We start from the raw sequence: 19379 nt of genomic DNA, 5'->3' as shown, positions 1-19379 counted from the left end.
AACACTTATTTCGATCCTATTGTATACTGAAAAAAAATATCTTCTGATGTCTTCTATAGTGTGTTGCTCACGAGACAAGACATTTCCCGTCTCATCTTGCAAACAAAACATTTACGTCTCGTTTTGTTTTTAAGACAATACTGCATTTTCATGAAATGAGACAGACCAAAGTCTCATCTCGAGAACAACACTACTTCTGACTTCTCATCACCTCGCACATGAGAGTAACTCCTTACACAAATTAAACTAGACAATGGCTATGAAAAACAAGGTGCAAAAACAAATGTTGACAATAATAGTAACATTTTTTGCAAAAAAAATATTTATTGGCATCAAGTAAGTTATAAACAAAAAAAGTCTCATCAATAAGGTTAGTGACGGCATCAATATATTTTTTTCTTTTCTTTTTAAATTTATATTTTTTTGCATGCCGCTACACCATGAGTTAATAACATAATCTATCATACAATCAAAGACTAGTGATAAACTGTCGCTTTTATATTTCTGGATGAAATAGTCCAAATTATAAGCTTTGTATGGAAACGAAAGTAGCAAACACTCACAAAAGCAAAGTAAACAACCCAAATAGTTTGGAAAAAACTTCTGACACGATATTTGTAATTAAACGCTGTATATTTAAATCCTAAGCAATTTTTCCTTAAAAATATTTGCCTGATATGCAAAAAGTGCATGATAAATTTATGCGCGAGTGGTAATAATCAACAATAGATATTGCAAAATTGTATCTAACAATGATTAATATTGTAAACAATCCAAGCTGACGGAAAGCACAAATAATTTGCGGGACGACAAAAATTAAATGTTAAAAAAAATGTGGAGCTCAAGAAAAAAGCACGGTGATTCTTGTTACATAAAAAAAATTACAATAAATATTGTTAGGAAAAAAATGGTCGTTACACACACCGTACAGTTTCCCGTACCTGTCATTAAACACAGCTACTTTTAAATACGTTAAGGATCTTGACCCTTACGTGAGTTTATTTTGGAATGTGCACATATCATTCCCCTGGTAGGAAACAAAGGAAACATTGAATTTTCATATACTGAGCAGAAAGACGATTCCTTTTTCCTTTCATTACCCTGTACATATCACATCCTTCTATACATATTAATTTCTCTCATAAACATTAAACCACACTATATATGTAATTAAAAAAAAAAAGAGAATGGGACAAAAAAAACACATGTAAGCAACTTACAACAACGCTTCAAGACTGCAAAGCAATCGCATTTCTGTAAGCATAATGGAAGTTCTTAATTTTTTTTTCTATCCTTGCGATTTTTAATTATCAATCCAAGTACAGCAGCACACACTTGTAGTAAGCTGCCGGCCAGCTCTGAAAAGTCGGACTTTTGAAAAATGGTGCTTCCCCAGGGGTACACCAAAAATTCTCATGCGAGTACGAAAAAGCAGTAAGCTTCGTGCATGATGTAACCGTACAACCGTCAGAATCTACTTCCCATGTTTTCTCGTCTCGGGGAAAATTCATGCGCCCGGACATGCCGGCATAAGAAAGAAAACAGCCGCTGTTGGTGCCGACGTCCCCAAAATTACAACAAATACTTACTATACACTGTGTACAATCCCGCAAACACTCTCTTTCATTAATACTCCTTGACGCATACCTTGTTTTACACTAACCGTCTTTTATTCTCGTCTTTCTAACTCTTCGATATATCCATTGGTGATGTAGTACCGCAGCTAGTATCAGCACTATTACTATTAATTGTGTTTCCAGGACTCGAATAAACCGATGGATTATTGTTTGGAACCTGAGAGTTGTTCAAGGAGGCGGCTACTGCCGGGACTGGTGTTGGTGGAACAGCGGGTTTAATGAATCTTTCCTGTGACCTCTGGCCTACGACAGTTCTAGCCAAATGACCCTGAAAGCAACAAATTCAATCAAGTCAAGATAACAATTTGCAGATTATGCTGCAATTAACACTGCATTATTTGCTATGTAATATTGAAAACATTACACATTTTCATGATGGAAGTTGTGCGAATTACTCACAAATTTAATATATATATATATATTAATAGCTTACGTTTTGCGAGTATCTAGGTAACTCCTGCGACGTTTCGGGATGCAACTGCTCCCTTCCTCAGGCTGCTCACGTTTAGGTTATGTATAATTCATAACCATGTCAAACTCTCCATAGGTACAGGATAGGTAAAAGGTGTGTGGTTAAACAATAAAAATCTAAAACCCATTACAGGTGCACATAAGACTACCATGCTGTTTCCCCAATTAGAAACTGCACCTTGGAACGTTAAAACTGTGTGTTGGAGTATTGTAGCACATGTGGACACTAAATTGTGTACATATTCAAAGTTTCTTTAATACATTACATAACCAATTCATCCATCTGACAAACCAATAGCAAAAATTACATAAATTGTCTCTCAAATGTGCACACTCCCTTTCCTCAAGACAATTGTTCATGCATTTAAAACAAAATCAATTAAGACAAGTCCTATTCCTCTGTCTGATAATTTACAATACAATGCATTACAGAGAACAATGCGAGCGAAGCGATCAGAAAATTTTTGGATCTAATTTATTGCAGGCTGAAATCAATATTGATGTATTCTCTTCCTTTACAACTTTTGTGCGTCCCCAATAGTGTAGTGGTAACCTTGTCGCCTTATGATCAAGAGATCCCAGGTTCCATACCCGGTGGAGGCACATGGCACAGTGGTTCGGATCCAAATTTAAACTGTAGGTCCAGTCCCGATTAGCCTTTCTGTGCATAAAGTGGACTTAAAACCACAAATCAATCAATCAATTTTTGCAACTTTTTTCACTTAGATCGTTCGGCACCCAGAGCCGATTCCCGCTGCCATCTAGCTACGATTATAAACTTGATAAGACTAAGAAAAGCATGAATTGCAATCGAAGCAAGAAAATTTTAAGAAAATAATTGTCATTTGCATAAAATGTGAAGTTGTGTATGGTACAGGGTGTCCCATGAAGGGCGCAACTGGGAATTAAGAGTGGCGTTACTTTGTAACCGAAACCTGTACATACATAAGTCATACACCAAATGTTAGCCCTGTCCAAGTAGATATTTTTAGACATAGAAACAACAAACGGGGTGCAGTGTTGTTCATGCAGTGTTGCCAAATGTAAGTGAAAGTGTAAATTTATTTTTCCACAAAGCATGGAAAATTGCATGTCAAACATTCGTATGGAAATTTGGATGTCAATTTGCACCTTGGGTAGGTGGACTATTTTGCCATCTATAGTTCAGAGAAGAAAACCAATCGTTTTCGCGTATAGCCAATCCTGAAATGCCTCGTAAAGGCGTACCGATCCAAATGGGTGTTTTAAAAAAATTATGAGGTACAGTGGCAACACTGTTGATGTTTGAAGGCAACAAAAGGTGTGTTTAGTGATGGTCTATGACATGGAAATACTGGAAACAGGAAAAAAAGAAAATGAAAATTATGGTGAAAAAAGTGTTACTTACCTCCTACTGGCAACCATGCAATGCGATAAGAGGGCCCACCAAACGAGAACAAAAGATTGAGTTAGTTGTGTACTCAGAACTGTTTGAGCCGTGCATTTCGCATTGTTCGTAGGGGAAGATTAGAATTGTTCTGTGAAATGAAGTACTCTTTGGAAGAGAGGGTGTTCATTGTGGAACATTACTTTTGTTCAAAATCGTACGCTATACCTGCCGCAAAATTAATTTGGTATTGACACTTGAGAACCACGTGTTGAAATTGGGTCTACGTCACTGCGGGAGGGTTGGTTGCTGGCATGCGAGCCAATCAAAATCTTCCCAGTGCTTCACCCAGGCCCTGGTTACCTAGCAACAGAAAACGTTTTTCTCGGTGTTGCCGCTTATCGGGCGATTCTTCCTGCGATCAGATTTCATGTTGTTGGGAGAGGACGTGTTGTTTGGTTGTTGCGTTGTGTTACTGTGATATTTTAACCAGTCCGTTTGTTTAGTGTTTATTGAATTTAGAGTATTCTTTGTTGTATATAGCGTGATGTTTTTTGTACATAATTTTCTGTGTTCTGCTTGAGTGTGTCGTGTGCTTGTGTGAAGAATGTCAAGCACGGGAGGCAATACTCGAGATGACAATGTACAAAGGAGGCCATGCACTAAAAGAAAAAGGAATTCTTCGAAAAGGACAAACGCGGGAGATGGTTTGTTCTGAGCACAAATAATTTGAGCAAGAGAAAAACAATGGGGTGTCGAATCATTTCTGTAAACAAAGTTCTGGACAGGACTGTTGCTGCTTTCGGCGTGTCTTAAGAACACTATTGTTACCATAGGGAAAGAAAAATGTAATGTGGTATAAATAAATAAATGCGAGGCTTCACAATTGGAAACCCCAGGAAAGAATAGGAATATCAGTAAACGCGTGACAAATTTAGATACTTTTCAGCAAGATGCTATTCTCGCCATATTTACTCTTATTATAGGAGGAAAGATCATCCCACTGTTGGGAAACTGCACGTTTCGTTGAAAGATTCGGCATTTTTTCAAGGTGGGGAAACATCTTTAAGAACAGTCATAAAATATCTGGGATTCTCATACAAAAAAAAAAAAGGACCCAAAATAAAGTATGGAGGCATATGGAGATGTGGAGGTAGAGCTCCACACATTCTCGACCTCGACCTAGGCCATATTATGGAGGTGATGCGGTGATGTGGTTCCAACCGCCTTTACCACAGGTTTGCCCCAGGTACTCACTTGGGCTGAGTCGACACCGGAGCCGCTCGGGATATTTGGAAAAGTTCCACAAACCACCGTGGGTCTCACGCGTGAAAGTCAGATGCCCCACCAACTGGACTTTGTGCACTTCAGTTGCGGTATAATTGAAAGACGGGCAGACTTTAACGGCAATTTCGGAAAGAAATGATTATTGAAAGTGTATATACAGAATGGATTGAAAAGGTAACCTGTAAACAATGCTCGTTTCATTAATTCGTTCATGTTGTAAGGGAGATGGAAATGAATAGAAAAAACAATAACACATTTCATCATTGTTGTTCCTTTTCATAACACGTTTTCGTCAACACAGCGTCAGACGGCTGCAGTGCATACTGTACCGCATGATATGGCAACACCGTGATGCGTGTTCCTTCAGCTCTCAATACCAAACTAATTTTGCGGCAGGTATAGTGTAAAAACTGTGTTTCGCGAGAAATATCCGAATAACAGTGTTCCAGAAAATTCGACGATATATCGACTTGTTTCCAGATTTCGTGAAACAGGATCAGTTAATGACAAACCCTACCACAGACAACCACCAGTTTTGACACAAGGTGTGCTGCAGAATGTGGAGCAGAGAACATCACAATCTCCCAGGAAATCTGTTCGTAAACTTGCTGCACAGTCAGGTGTATCAAAAACAACAACTCACCAAGCGTTAAAACAATTGCACCTACGTGCATATAAGGTACAGGCTGTGCAAGAACTGAAAGAAGCAGACAAAGGTGCACATGTAAGATACTGCCAGTGGTTTAGAAATTTTATTCGAGACAATGGTGTGAATATTTTGGATAAGGCTTTTTTCATGGTTCCACTTAAATGGATATGTCAACAGTCAAAATTCTCGACACTGGTCAAGTAACAATCCCCATTTGTTACATGAACAATCACTTCATCCACAAAACATCAGTGTGTGGTGCGCGATTTCGCGGAGAAAAATAATCCGTCCATTCTTTTTCAACACAACAGTTGACGGAATAGTTTATCGTGACCTTATCACACAGTTTATTTCTCTGTTGGAACGTGATGAACGTGATTGTTGGTTTTAACAAGACTCCGCAACATGTCACACGTCTAATGAAACTTTAGACATGTTGGCAGAGTTTTTTGGCGATCACATTATAAGCAAAAACTTACGGCCCAGTCGCTCCCCGGATCTGACGTCTCAAGATTTTTTTCTGTGGGGTTATTTGAAACAAACAGTTTACATTAATAACCCAAGAACACTTGATGATCTAAAAATAAACATTTGCACAGCCATTAACAATATAAACCAATCAACCTTGCATAAAGTTGCTTCCAACATGATAAAACATGTTGATGAATGCCTCAGGGAAAATGGTTGTCATTTTCAACATCTTTTGTAAAGCTGCACTGCCGGTTACGTGCATTGCATGGTTACCAAGAGTAGGTAAGTAACACTTTTTTCACCATAATTTTCATTTTCTTCTTTTCATGTTTCCAGTATTTCCATGTCATAGACCATCACTAAACACACCTTTTGTTGCCTTCAAACATCAACAGTGTTGCCACTGTACCTCATAATTTTTTTTAAAACACCTATTTGGACCTTTACGAGGCATTTCAGGATTGGGTATATGCGAAAACGATCGGTTTTCTTCTCTGAACTATAGATGGCGAAATAGTCCACCTACCCAAGGTGGAAATTGACGTCCAAATTTCCCTACGAATGTTTGACATGCAATTTTTCATGCTTTGTGGAAAAATAAATTTACACTTTCACTTACATTTGGCAACACTGCATGAACAACACTGCACCCCGTTTGTTGTTTCTATGTTTAAAAATATCTACTTGGACAGGGCTAACATTTGGTGTATGACTTATGTATGTACAGGTTTCGGTTACAAAGTAACGCCACTCTTAATTCCCAGTTGCGCCGTTCGTGGGACACCCTGTACTATCCAAGGTTGGGGGGGGGGGGGGGGGGCAATGCTCTATACCCTACCTGTGGTTGTGCCACTATTTACAATTTCACATAATCAGACTCGAAAACTCAAGTTTGAAAAACTTGCCTCAGGGCATTTATAAATACATGTATAATTTCAATAGGATTTGGATTAACAAAAGTTGTAATTTTTCACGTCTACGGAGAAAAATTCAAGTAGAATTCACGCATAATTCTCGGAGCCAATAATTCACGCATAATTCCCAGTGAGTAGCCACCATGTTTACACCACCAAAAGCAAACAGTTAGGAGGTGAAAAAAACAAAAAACATTATTGTTCGGATGACAGAAAATTTGTAAATAATGCAATTGGAGGGTATAAAAAAAAGGTCGTAAACTTTTGTTCGTTTAACATCACATCAGTTATTTGCAAGAAATTTACACGAGGACATGTAGTTATTGTGCGAATATGGAGCACATGTTCTGAAATATGGAAATAATATTAAAAAATAATTAAAATGAGCCAAAACCTAATATATGTACAAATATGGAAAATAGAAACTGAATTTTTCGAGTCTACATGCCATGTTGCGGAAAGATAATTCAAAATATAACCACTTTCAGCTTCGTACGTGAATACGTATTTACATGTAAATCCGTTTCCTGGTGATGACCTTACCACTATGCCATCGGGAGGCCCAACATTTTTAGCATATTGTTACTGACCAACTCCAAAGAGCACAAGGAAATCACCGGATGGCAGAGAGAAACCCATCCCACTGCATAAAAAAGGTAAAGTGCTCCTCTGTGCATAGCACCATGCCATGAAGGCATATAGGTGGTGTGGGGGTAACGACCCACACTTTCTTGATCCGGTCGTGAGCGGGGTGATGTGATCAGCATCACGCCCCTGACTGCCTTTACCCCCCAGGGTTTCCCCCAGGTACCCATGTTATTTGACGCTGGGTGGGCGCCGGGGCCACTTCCATCGTTAGAAAACATTGGATGGGTATAATCAGTTGAGTTATGAGTTCACAAAGAAATAATAAAAAAAAATCTCATACATCTTACCTTCCTAAAACTAGGGTAAGTGTTCATCAGTGAGAGGTTTTAAAGTGAACTGAATTTTCTTAAAAAGTGTGTCTGCCAGTGAAGAATGTCAAGAAATTGTACTTGTGGTCAAGCGCTTTTTTTTTTTTTTTTTTTTACAGTATAGTGAATTTACATTGTTATTACCTGCACTGGGATTTGATAGAATTGAATATTTGCAAATCTAAAATTGTATTGAGTTGTGGTTAAAATTTGTTCACTTCGTTTCTTAACAATTACATTCTTGTAAGCGTGAAGTTTTGAAAAAAATATTAGAGTAATTCCCCATCCAGGATGAAATCTGAAGCATTAATTTTTACATGCATTAATAATTAAAACAAGTCTAAATCTCTTGTTAAAGCACAGCTTCAGTTTTTATTAGGGCTGAGCCGATACCGATACTGAAGATTTTCAGTGACTAGAAGAGTGGGCAAAGGCAGCAGCTCGTCTCACATTTGTCTTTTTTAAAAGTTCGTTCACCCTTCTTTGTGACAGATTGCGAGATGAGCACAGGAAGTTCCATAGCTTTTTCTAGAAACACTGGATAAAACCACATCTTCCTGGGAAGCAAGATCAAAGACATGGTTAAGTGAAAGCTGAGCCCAAACGTGACCATGAAGGCATGGAACTGCTTAGTTAACGCTGTGGGAAATAAACCATTCATGGCTTGAAGATCGTGGTCGTAAAATAGGTGGATGTTTTTAATACACTTTACAAAATCCATACGTTTGAACTGCACAGTGGTCCAAGTGAATGTAAAAACCTGGTTTGGTACCCTTATAATTCCAGAGTAAAAAGTCCATTCTATTGAAAACTACCTGATGTTACACAATAAGTGTCGCCCTCGGTGGCTAGCAACCCTTGAAGTGTGACTATGATGTTTGTTTTTCGCAGAAAGGACTTTTCCACGCAGTTAGTTTTGTCTTTATAAACATTTATCGGATGCCAATTGCAATTTGAAACACATTTTTTGTTAGTTTTAAGCTTTAATTATAAGGAGATACTTTTGTCATCTGGTTTAAACAAGTATTAGATTGTTAATGTGCCGGAACTAAGTTAAGATTAAACCATCTTATGTTAGAATAATGTTTCTAGTTTCAGGATCCAAAAGTAGTTTTTGGCCGCTCTTGCCCCTTTTCATAAAAAGTCGTAAAATGCAATTGGATATGCGAGATCTTCATTCTTCGTAAGTTGGGTTGGGATGGACACCTGGGCAATTACAATGTAAGCAGAAGACCAATGAAGAGGGATTTCAAAAGAGACCTTTTCTTCACATCCCTTAAGATACACTATGAATGTAAGAAACAAGGAAAAGTTACTATTTGACAAAATCTTTGACCTTCAACGCCGTTATTCTTTCCGACAGTATATCCTGTAATTTGGTGACTTGTGTTTGTTTATGTATTTCTAGTATGAGTATGTGAAATGGCAAATACGAACTCCACACCTTAAATGAAATATATATATTACCATTCAATTGAATTAGCTAGAATTTCTGGATACATTGGAATTTGCACAGACCCTATATATTGTTAATATGTTTGGGGGGAGGGGGAGGTGCTAATATGCAAGGTTGAACTAGGGAAATTATACCTGAATTTTGTCATAGCCACCCTGATTAATAATATGAAAAATTATTGGGTGGTTCAGAATCCATAGGGTCATATAAGTTGGCACCACTTGACGACACCTTGGGTCAGCCTGCAGGACTGGCATTCAGCTGCTAGACTCAACACTGAGGCATGACCAAGAAATCAGGAGAGGACAGAAGCCTATCTTTGCTTACCTCCTCCCGAAGCTGGTTGTTTACCCATATTATACATGCTCAAATAAATACAATTTGTTCTAGTTTTATTTCTAGTTTGCACCTTATCATGGTTGCTATTATTTCTTGATTATGAAACTTCCTGACATTCCCAGGTTTTCCAGCCCAAAAAAAACAATTTTCCAGACATGTTTATCATCATGATTTTTGCTTTTGAACCTTGTGTTTTTCAATCACAATCTGTTAATTATTATGAATATTCACTTCACCACTTTTTTAAAAGCACAAAAACACGTGAAAATTCAAAGAATAATGTTATCTGGACATGCTACGGGCAGTAGCTAAAGATGATCTGGCATTTCACAATTGGCCACCAAGATCACCTGACCTCGCCCTTTGTGACTTTATTCTTTGGGGAAATGCAAAGGATCCTGTGTGTTCCACGCCCTCCGAAAGATTTGCCACTTACAACAGTGAATTGTTAGTGCCTTCGAAACTGCAGATGGCTGAAGTAGTTATTCGGGAAGTGGACCGATTTGGGCTACGTGACAATATCATCGGTATGTGTTTTGATACTACAGCATCTAATACAGGACTGATCCAAGGGGCACGTAAGAGAATTGAAAGGGAATTCGGACGAACATTGTTGTGGTTGGCTTGCCGTCATCACACCCATGAACTAATATTGAAAGGAGTGTTTGAGGAGGATTGTGGCGTACCATCAAGTGGTCCTGAGATACAGATTTTTCGGGAATTCCAAAGTCTGTGGGCTTCACTTGATAAGAAGTCCTATACAACAATGCTGGGTTTATGAAGAACAACAAGTGAAAATGGTTAACTACATCCAAAATGTCCTAAAAGACGGAAGTCATCCAAGAGGAGACTACAAAGAGTTATTACAACTCTCACTCCTGTACCTAGGAGGTTGGTCTCAAAACGACTTCAGTTTCAGGATCCCAGGGGCTCTGCATCAAGCAAGGTGGATGGCAAAGGCAATATATGCACTTAAAATTGTCCTTTTCACTAAACAGTTGAATATTCCTCAACGAGAATTGAAAGGAATGAAACGGGTTGCACATTTTGTCAGCCTCATATATGTTCGTTTTTGGAACGAGGTCGATGGGCTCCAAAGAATGATTTGGATATGCTACAGCTTCTGAGCACTTACCCAAATGCAGACGTCAAAAAAAGTGCTCTCACAGTTGCTAAGAGACACCTTTGGTATTTGTCAGAAACAAACGTAGGATTGGCTTTTTTGGACGAACCTATTACTCAGGCTAAGGAAAATATGACTAAAATTTTAGAAACCAAACCTGCAAATAAAAAGGAAATGAAACGATTAGAGGGTAAAAACCTAGTTTTTGAAGGAAAAGACCTGAGCCATTTCGTTACTAATAAAACAAAGACGTTCTTTGAATTGTTTGGGATCCACGACGTGACAGAATACTGCAGTGATTCTCTAAGAAGCCATGTGAACGCTCTTAAGGTGGTCAATGATACCGCAGAAAGAGGAATTGCTCTGATAAAAAAGTTTAACGAATCGGTCAGGGACGAACAAGAAAAACAATTCTTGTTGAGGGTAGTCGAGCATCACAGAAAAGTCGTCGCCAAGCGAACAAAAGAAGGGATTGGATCATTCAAAGTTGATTAATATAACACATGTTTTGCCTATCATACTACCTATTAATCTAAGTAACTGGTTTTAATATTATTTTAAGTTTGTGATTTCTAGTTTTCCCAATAAAAGTAATTAACATTGAAAAATCGTGTTTTTTGCCTACTTTTACAAAACTGATCAAAGTGTGCAACCTCTAAATATTATCCGATCAAAGTGTGCAACCTCTAAATATTATCCAATCTACTTGAAATTTGGCATATATGTCATTTACATCACTGAGACTCGGGGCATAAGCAAAGTTTGCAAAAATTTCAAATTTTATTTTTTGCCTTACAAAATGAAACACCCTACTGTGTATGCAGCGGAACACTGATTTTACGTTCCAGGATTTTACATTTTCCCGCATTCTCTCTTGATGGTCTCAACATAGCAAATGTTATAAAATTTTCCTTGATTTTACATTTTTTCACATTTTACGTTCTTTCAGCTTGGCCCCAAAAAACATAAAATCCAGGTTCTCCTGTACATAAAAAAAGAAAAAAAAGCTGTACTTACTGGGTGCGGTGGCGCCGGAGGAGACGACGAAGGAAGATATCCTGGAGCATTTGTTGTGGCAGGAGCACCTTGAACCGCTTGGTGATAAGTCGGTTGCCCACATGCATGGCAGCGCCCCATGGGGCTTGGAGGACTAAAAGCATCACGAGAGTTGCCGTAGCTCAGGCCTACATGAAAGAAAAGAGTTTATAAACACAATCATGTAATTAGCATTAAGTATTACACAATCTTACAATTATATTTTAGAATTGAAATTACGGTTGAGCTGATACCAATGTATCGGAAGTATCGGTGGTATCCAATACTTTTCCAGTATCTAAATATTATGGAAATAATGCAAAATTTAAAGTTTTTAGTGAGAAAAAATAAAATCTGTGCTAGAATGACAGTTAATATACCGGTAATCTGGTGAAATTCTTGAATATTTTAAAGTAAAACTTTAAAGGAGGAAAGAAGAATGGGACAAAGTGCTAGAAGAAGATGGAGATGGGAACAAGAAAGTATTGTATGGATTATGGAGAGAGAAGAGAAATTGGAGACAGCTGTAAGCTAAGGGATGAAAGGGGAAACGTTGTAGAAGAGGATGAAGAAATAAGCTGAATGTGGAGAAATCATTTCAAGAAATTGCTGAATGTGAAAAAAGGAAATAAACATGAAGAAGTGAAAAATAAAAGAGGAAGGAAAAAGTGAATCTCACATGGAAAGAAGTGGAGGAAGCACTGAAGAGAATGAAGAGAGGTAGAGCACCTGGAGTAGATGAAGTGCCAGTGGAAATGATACTAGGAGCAGGAGTGATTGGTGTGAAGTGGCTGTACAGAGAGTTGAAAACAGTGTGCCAAGAGTTTGGGCAAAGGGACTAATATTTCCCATAACCAAGAAGGATGACAGAAAGGAATGTAATAACTACAGAGGAATAACACTTATGTACCACTCAGCAAAGGTGTATGAGAAAATATTAGAGAAAAGAATAAGGGAAGTAACAAGAGCTGAACATGAGAGAGGAACAGTATGAATTTAAAAGAGCCAGATCAACAGTAGATCTGATATTCACCAGAAGGCAAATGCAGGAAAGGCACTATGAGTATGGAAATGATTTGATTATGGCATTCCTAGATATAGAAAAGGCATATAATAGCAAGAACAGGACCAAGCTTTGGAAGGCTCTAAGAAAGGAGTTGAGGAAGATATAGTGTGTAGAGTGCAGACCATGTACAAGGCCAACCAGAGTGTGAAGACAGGAAGAACGAACTGGTTCAGTATAAGTAGTGGACTAAAACAGGGAAGTGCTCTTTCCCCACTACTCTTCATAATTACAATGGATGCAATTAACGAGGAGGTGGTGAAGAAGATAGGAGAGGAAGAGATGAAGGCCCTGTTGTTCGCTGATGAGTCAGTAATATGGGGGAACAGGGAAGAAGAAGTACACAGACAGTTTGATAGTTGGAATGAGGAAATCACAAGAGCACGAATGAAATTCAGTGCAGAAAAGAGTGAGGTGCTAATAACAACAAGAAACAGAGGCAGAAAGGATCCAAGAATAAACATGGACGAGTTGAGGGTAGTTGAAGAATAGATGAGGAGGTAAACAGAAGAGGACAAATGGGTGGTGGACTATATCAAAGCGTTCGAAGATTAATATGGAACAGGGATGTACCTATGAAATGCAAGAAGGTAATATTCAACACATACTATGTGCCCATAATTACATACATGGCAGAGACTTGGACAATGACAGAAAGACAAGTAAAGATGCAGGCAGTGGAGATGAAATTTTTAAGGAGTATATTGGGGAAGACTAGAAGGGATAGAAGAAGGAATGAGGAGATCCGACACACAGTGGGTGTGGTGAAGCTTCAGGACAGAATAGATCAGGCACAGATGAGATGGTTCGGACACATGAAGAGGATGGATGCAGAAAGACTGCCAGTAAGAGCTTACAATGCACAAGGAGTGGGAATAAGGCCAAGGGAGAGACCAAGATGTCGGTGGAAAGAGAGGAGTGGTGGAAGACCAGGAAAAAATGGAGAGGCTTGACTTCTATGCCGACCCAGCCAGAGGCAGGAAACGGCGAAGGATGATGATGACTGATATTGGCTCAGCCATAATATTTGTTCATTGTTGCACATATTACTCTTTCCTTAGTAGCTGTCCACAGGGTGTCTACCAGTCGAGAAAAAAGTTAAGAAATTATGCTTGTGGTCAAGAATTCTTGCTATTCTTTTTACAGTATACTTTACATTGTTATATACATGTACTGGGATTTGATAAATTTGAATATTTGGAAATCTAAAATTGTATTGAGTTGTGGTTAAAATTTTTGTTCACTCTGTTTCTTAAGAATTAGATTCTTGTGCGAAGTTTTGTATAAATATTAAATAGAGTAATGTGGCTATTCCCCATCCAGGATGAAGTCTGAAGCATTAATTTTTAGATGCGTTAATAATTAAAGCAAGTCTAAATCTCTTGTTAATGTGTTCACATTAACAGGCCTTGAGGTAGGGGTTTTTCATTGAATAAAAATATCCATTTTCTTAATTTCCAACTATACGTACGTAGGGGGGGATTAAAAAACATGTTAAAAACAGTGTTGGGGGAGGGGGTGGGGGGTCAAGAAAAAGTCAATAATTTTGGATCTGTTATTTTGGTAGACACCCTGGTCCATTAGAACAAAAAAAAACGTTTCCCACTGTTGTCTTCATGCATGCACCTAATTACGAGACACATACAGGGTGTATAAAATTAAAAAAAAAAAATCCCTTAGTCTTTCCAGATCTAGAACGAAAATTTTCTACACCAAAGCCATAAAGGCAATTTATGAATTTCAACATGTAAGAAAAACAGCCGAAATTGCAAATGAAAATAGGAAATTACAACAGCTACTTACTGTAATATATTTCTACATGAAAATAGTTCAAAACATGATGCCTTTTCCCACAGTACCTAATACAGTATGCAATATCTACTGTAACTTATGCAATATTTACTGTAACTAACAGTAATACACAGCATATCAAACTGAAGCATAGTTTGTCTGAAACAAATTTAAGACTTCTTGCTTGTCAACCACAGTAAATTTCCCTGACATTTCCAGAAAAAGTAAATTCCCTGAATTTTCCATGATTCCCAGGCTGGTAGACACCCTGTACATATCTTTTTTTTTTTTTTACAGAGTGTCCAAGTACACAATTAAATGTTCATTTTAGGCAAACTGAAAAGGTGCAATGTGCATTTTCTAACCATATTTCCATGAAAAAATACAAAATTGTATACAAAATGCAGAATAAATTTCTAGTTTATTCCCACCATCACTTCCTGCAATTTCTTAAGTTATGCAAAATTCCCAGAACATTGATAAAGTCTGTTGAAAAAGAAATAAACATTATATCTCACTGGAGATTAGGCACACACAGGAGATGTACTACGTAGAAATTTTTCAGCGAAAAATGCAGGCTCGACTAGGACTCAAACGTGGGTCTCTGGCATATCGTGCCATTACTCTACCACTGAGCTACTGAGCCACCCTGACCTAGCCTGATTTTTCGCTGTCGCTGTTTTACTTGCGTGGAATTGTCTCTTTCAGTGTTACTGCAACAGGATCTGTTGCCTTTGAAATACAGTAGACTTTGATGTAAAACAGCGGCAGCGAAATATTAGGCGAGGTCAGGCCAGCTCAGTAGCTCAGTGGTAGAGCAATGGCACGGTATGTCAGAGACCCACGTTCGAGTCCTGGTCGAGCATGCATTTTTCGCTGAAAAATTTCTACGTATTAATTTCATGCATTTCAAATATGTGATGTTTATGACTATATCCATTATGTCGTCCTTTTATGACACCAAAATTGGAACATGACATTCAGTACATTTTTGTAATGGTTTCTTTATTTGCTTAGGGATAGAAATTGTCAAAAAAAACTGAAAAATTTGAAAAAAAAGGGGGGGTTAATACTCACCAATTTAATTACAACCTAGCAATACTTAAATTTACATTTTGATCTTGTGTCAAAAAATTAAATATGCATGCCCCATGAATCAGTTCTCAATGTGCTCCAGTGGGTATCAAACCTGAGACACCTTGAATATAGAGAGGCAGGAGAAACACTACGTAATTTATGAGTACCATGTGCACTGCAATGATTGGTGATTCCATTGGGGGAAAAAACAGGCATGTGCCCATGACCAACACATTCACATATTTACCTGGACTGAGGGGCCTTGAGGAGCTAGGCGAAGGGTTATATGGAATGGGACTTGACACTGTTCTTGGCCGAACGTTCCCTCCCGACATGGCTATTTCATTGTAGTGACGTTCTTCTTCCATCTCCAAGCTGCAAAAACAACAAAATAAAAATAATTAATGCAATTATCTTGAATGGCAAGTTGCCTACACTTTTCTAGTACATCCAGTTCAATGGGAACCATGTTCAAGACAAGTGCCATTAGCATGATTAAGAAATAAAACAAGAAATCCTGATTTCTGCACCAGAATCGCTTTGGTCCGTCTCAAATTTAAACCTCATTTTGAGATGGACCAAAGCCATTCTACATCGGACACTTTCATTGCCAGGTCTATACAGGGTGTCCCAAACACCCAGTTTCATAGGTAAGGTAAGGTAAAGGTACCCCCTGTGCACGTGCACACAGGCCATGAAGGCATATGGAGTAATGTGGAGGTAGAGCTCCACATATTCTTGATCTCTGCAATATCGAGATGATGTGATCAGTAGAGGCACATATGTTTGCTAAATAAAAAAGCAAAATTTCGGTACAAAAACAGTCAATTTCGGGTTCAAAAGCGGTAAATAAAATAAAATATCGGTGTTATAGCGGTGAAAAGTGGTATATAAAAAGACATTTTGGTTTTAAAATTGTAAATATAATCCTAAATTTAATTAAAAAACTACACTTATTCCACAGAATTAACATTTCACTTCTAATAGCACATTTATGTAGTTATCAGAGTATTAAGTTTATTTCTGTGTAAAGGAGTCCATTTTTGCTTCTCCAATATTAACAGCACAATTAATCAATTTTCCGGGAATTGCATAACTCTCAGGATAATTCAGACCTCACAGGGCGTCACGTCGGTGAATAAACCCTGAATTTCGTGTTTAAGAGTTAATTTCGCATTTTGCAGTTCATTTCGCATTATTTCGTGACAAAACATGGTCACAAAATGCATCTCACACCTTTCAAAAACATGAAAAATTAACACTACAATGTGTTTTTTCAAAATTCGTTTTTTTTTTTTTGTCAAAAACGAAATATGCATGCCCCTAGTGATCAGTATTATGCCCAGCTGCCTTTAACCTCCAGGGTTGGCCCCAGGTACCCATTGATATCAGGATGGGTGGGTCTCAGAGTGGTGCACAAACAGAAATGATTGGGAAATTTCCTGGTCCAGATCACATGCCCCAAAATTCGAACCCGGGTCTTTGGTGCGGTAGCCAGTCTCGTGGGGAAAAGTGAAAGAACAGAAATGGAACATGGATCTAGAGTTTAAAGTGGGATCCGAACAACTGTGGGTATCGAACCAAGGACCTCTTGATTACAAGCCAACGTTACCACTATGCCACTAATTGCAATGAAAAGGATGAGTGATGATATGACTAAATTTATGAAGGGACCTCTGGCATGCTGTGTTAAAGACTTCGCTAGAGCGGTCAGTTCATTCACCTCTCTATTATGAGACTAAACTTTTGGGTCACCATGTATATTGTTGGCTGCAAGGAGGTGACCCTGATTTTTGTTTTTTAATGGGGGTCACACGTCCTTGACTGCTTTATTGTAGCTACTTCCACCATTAGTGTTTCTCAGGATTCGAGGTTTTCAAATAGAAACTTTCGAAGTGTGCAGTACTGCACAGACAATAATGCATAGAACTATTTACTGTAGATAGAGGTTTTTTTTTTTCTCAAAGAATTGTGTTCTTAGAAGATAAATTTACGTTTGGTTTGATTTGATTTAGTGGCTACTTTCTGCCAAATTTGGCTAATTGTATGATGAGAATGGAATCGATGAAGGGACGACACTCACAAAGGACACCCATGCTCAGGTTAACGGACTTGTATATTTAATTGAAAAACACAAGGTTCAAAAGCAAAAATCAATATGATAAACATGTCTGGAAAAATTCCTATTTGAAGAAACCATGGTAGAGTGAATAGGAATTGTAGCTTTCCTGGCAAGGTGATTCGATAGCCGTTAAGGACCAGGATAATCTACCATCAGAAATCACTCATCTCAGAATTAATCTACAGCAGAATGGATACCACATTAGAGATATCAACAGGGTGATCAACAAGCCAGTTTCATCTCAGCAGAGACTAAGCACGGACAATCCTGCTGGGGCGATTCTCCACAACCCAGAGAAGCCGAACATGAGAATGAGAGCAATGTATCCGCTCAAAACGTTGGAAGCTAACTCCACTTTAACCTGGCTGGTAACCCAAGAACACTTGTTCATGGTAGAGTGGTTTACAGACTGCACTATGATGAAAGGGGTCTTGGGTTTGAATCATGGCTTGGGCATGGCTGTTCTTTGTGAGTGTCCCTTCATCAATTTCATCGTATCATCATTCATCCTCATCTTAGCAATTAGCCAAAAGTGGCAGAAAAGGCAAGTAAAATAAACCCAATCCCAATCAGAAGTCATACTATCATATTCATATAAATGAACAAAAAAGAGATAGAACAGTCACATGATCCACGCTTTTGAAGAAACGACGTGTTAAGTGCCGTCACATTGTGCTGGAACTATGTATTTTGTTTACCTCTTTCACACACGTCAGCCTTCAAATTGTAACTTTTTTGCATGTACGAGGGAAAGTCTGAAAATAAGTCCACCCAGTTTTGCCAGGGAAATCGTACAACAATGGGGGAAACCAGGCCGTGTTAGAACACAACACACCCATACACCAGTGGGTGAAGTACGACCGCGATCCAACAGATGACGTGAGCGTAGTGCGTGCAAATGAGGGGAGGTGCCTCTCAGTCAGGATCCGGCAGATATGGAGCATCTTTTGCAGTTTGGAGCATCTCATGCGTTATCACCGGGAAGGAAAAGAGTTTCTCTTTCGGATTGTGACGGGGAATGAAACGTGGGTCCACCATGGCACACCCGAATCGAAGGCTGCATCAATGGAGTGGACACATCCGTCATTTCCTGTCCGGAAGAAGTTCAAGACAACTCCCTCGGCAGGTAAGGTGCTTCTCTCACTTTTTTGGGATGCCCGTGGTGTTTTGTTGCTGGACTTTTTGGAACAAGGAACCATCAACGCTGCACGTTACTGTCACACCCTGTCCAAATTGAAGCAGGCTATTCGGCGTAGGCAGCCTGGCCTTCTCACATCTGGCGTGCTGTTGTTGGATGACAATGCGAAACCGCACTCGCCGAGGGCTACGCAACACCATCTTGCAACCCTTGGTTGGGAGCACCTTACCCATTCGCCTTACTCACGCTGAGTGACTTCCATCTGTTTCCGGCTTTGAAGAAGGCTCTCGAAGGAAGGCGCTTTGGAAGCAATGCTGAGGCGACACAGTTCGTGCAACACTTCTTCCGTATACATGACACTCATTTTTTCCAAGTGGGTTTTTTGAAGCTTATCAAGCGGTATGACAAATGTCTGAATGTCCGGGGTTCCTATGTGGAAAAATAAAGTAAGTATGATATTCCTTTTCTCATTTACGTATTTTGC

At 38.7% G+C, this 19379-nt stretch overlaps 1 protein-coding gene across 1 annotated transcript in view; it reads right to left on the bottom strand.

The window, feature by feature from the left end:
• Positions 1-285: 285 nt before the first annotated feature.
• The window catches only part of LOC145997438 (coiled-coil domain-containing protein 6-like), a 42603-nt gene continuing 23509 nt past the window's right edge, over positions 286-19379 (bottom strand). The window contains exons 6-8 of the mRNA XM_083134477.1: positions 15883-16010; positions 11687-11853; positions 286-1905 (exon numbers count right to left, since the gene is read on the bottom strand). Coding sequence (XP_082990603.1) covers positions 1684-1905; positions 11687-11853; positions 15883-16010 — 517 coding nt within the window. The 3' untranslated portion in view covers positions 286-1683. The remainder of the gene's footprint in view (positions 1906-11686; positions 11854-15882; positions 16011-19379) is intronic.

The sequence above is a fragment of the Lepisma saccharinum genome, chromosome 13 (assembly GCF_977018435.1).
Source record: "Lepisma saccharinum chromosome 13, izLepSacc3.1, whole genome shotgun sequence".
Lineage (NCBI taxonomy): Eukaryota > Metazoa > Arthropoda > Insecta > Zygentoma > Lepismatidae > Lepisma > Lepisma saccharinum.
Note: the sequence above shows the minus strand (reverse complement) of the source record. Positions and strands in the feature narration are given on the sequence as shown.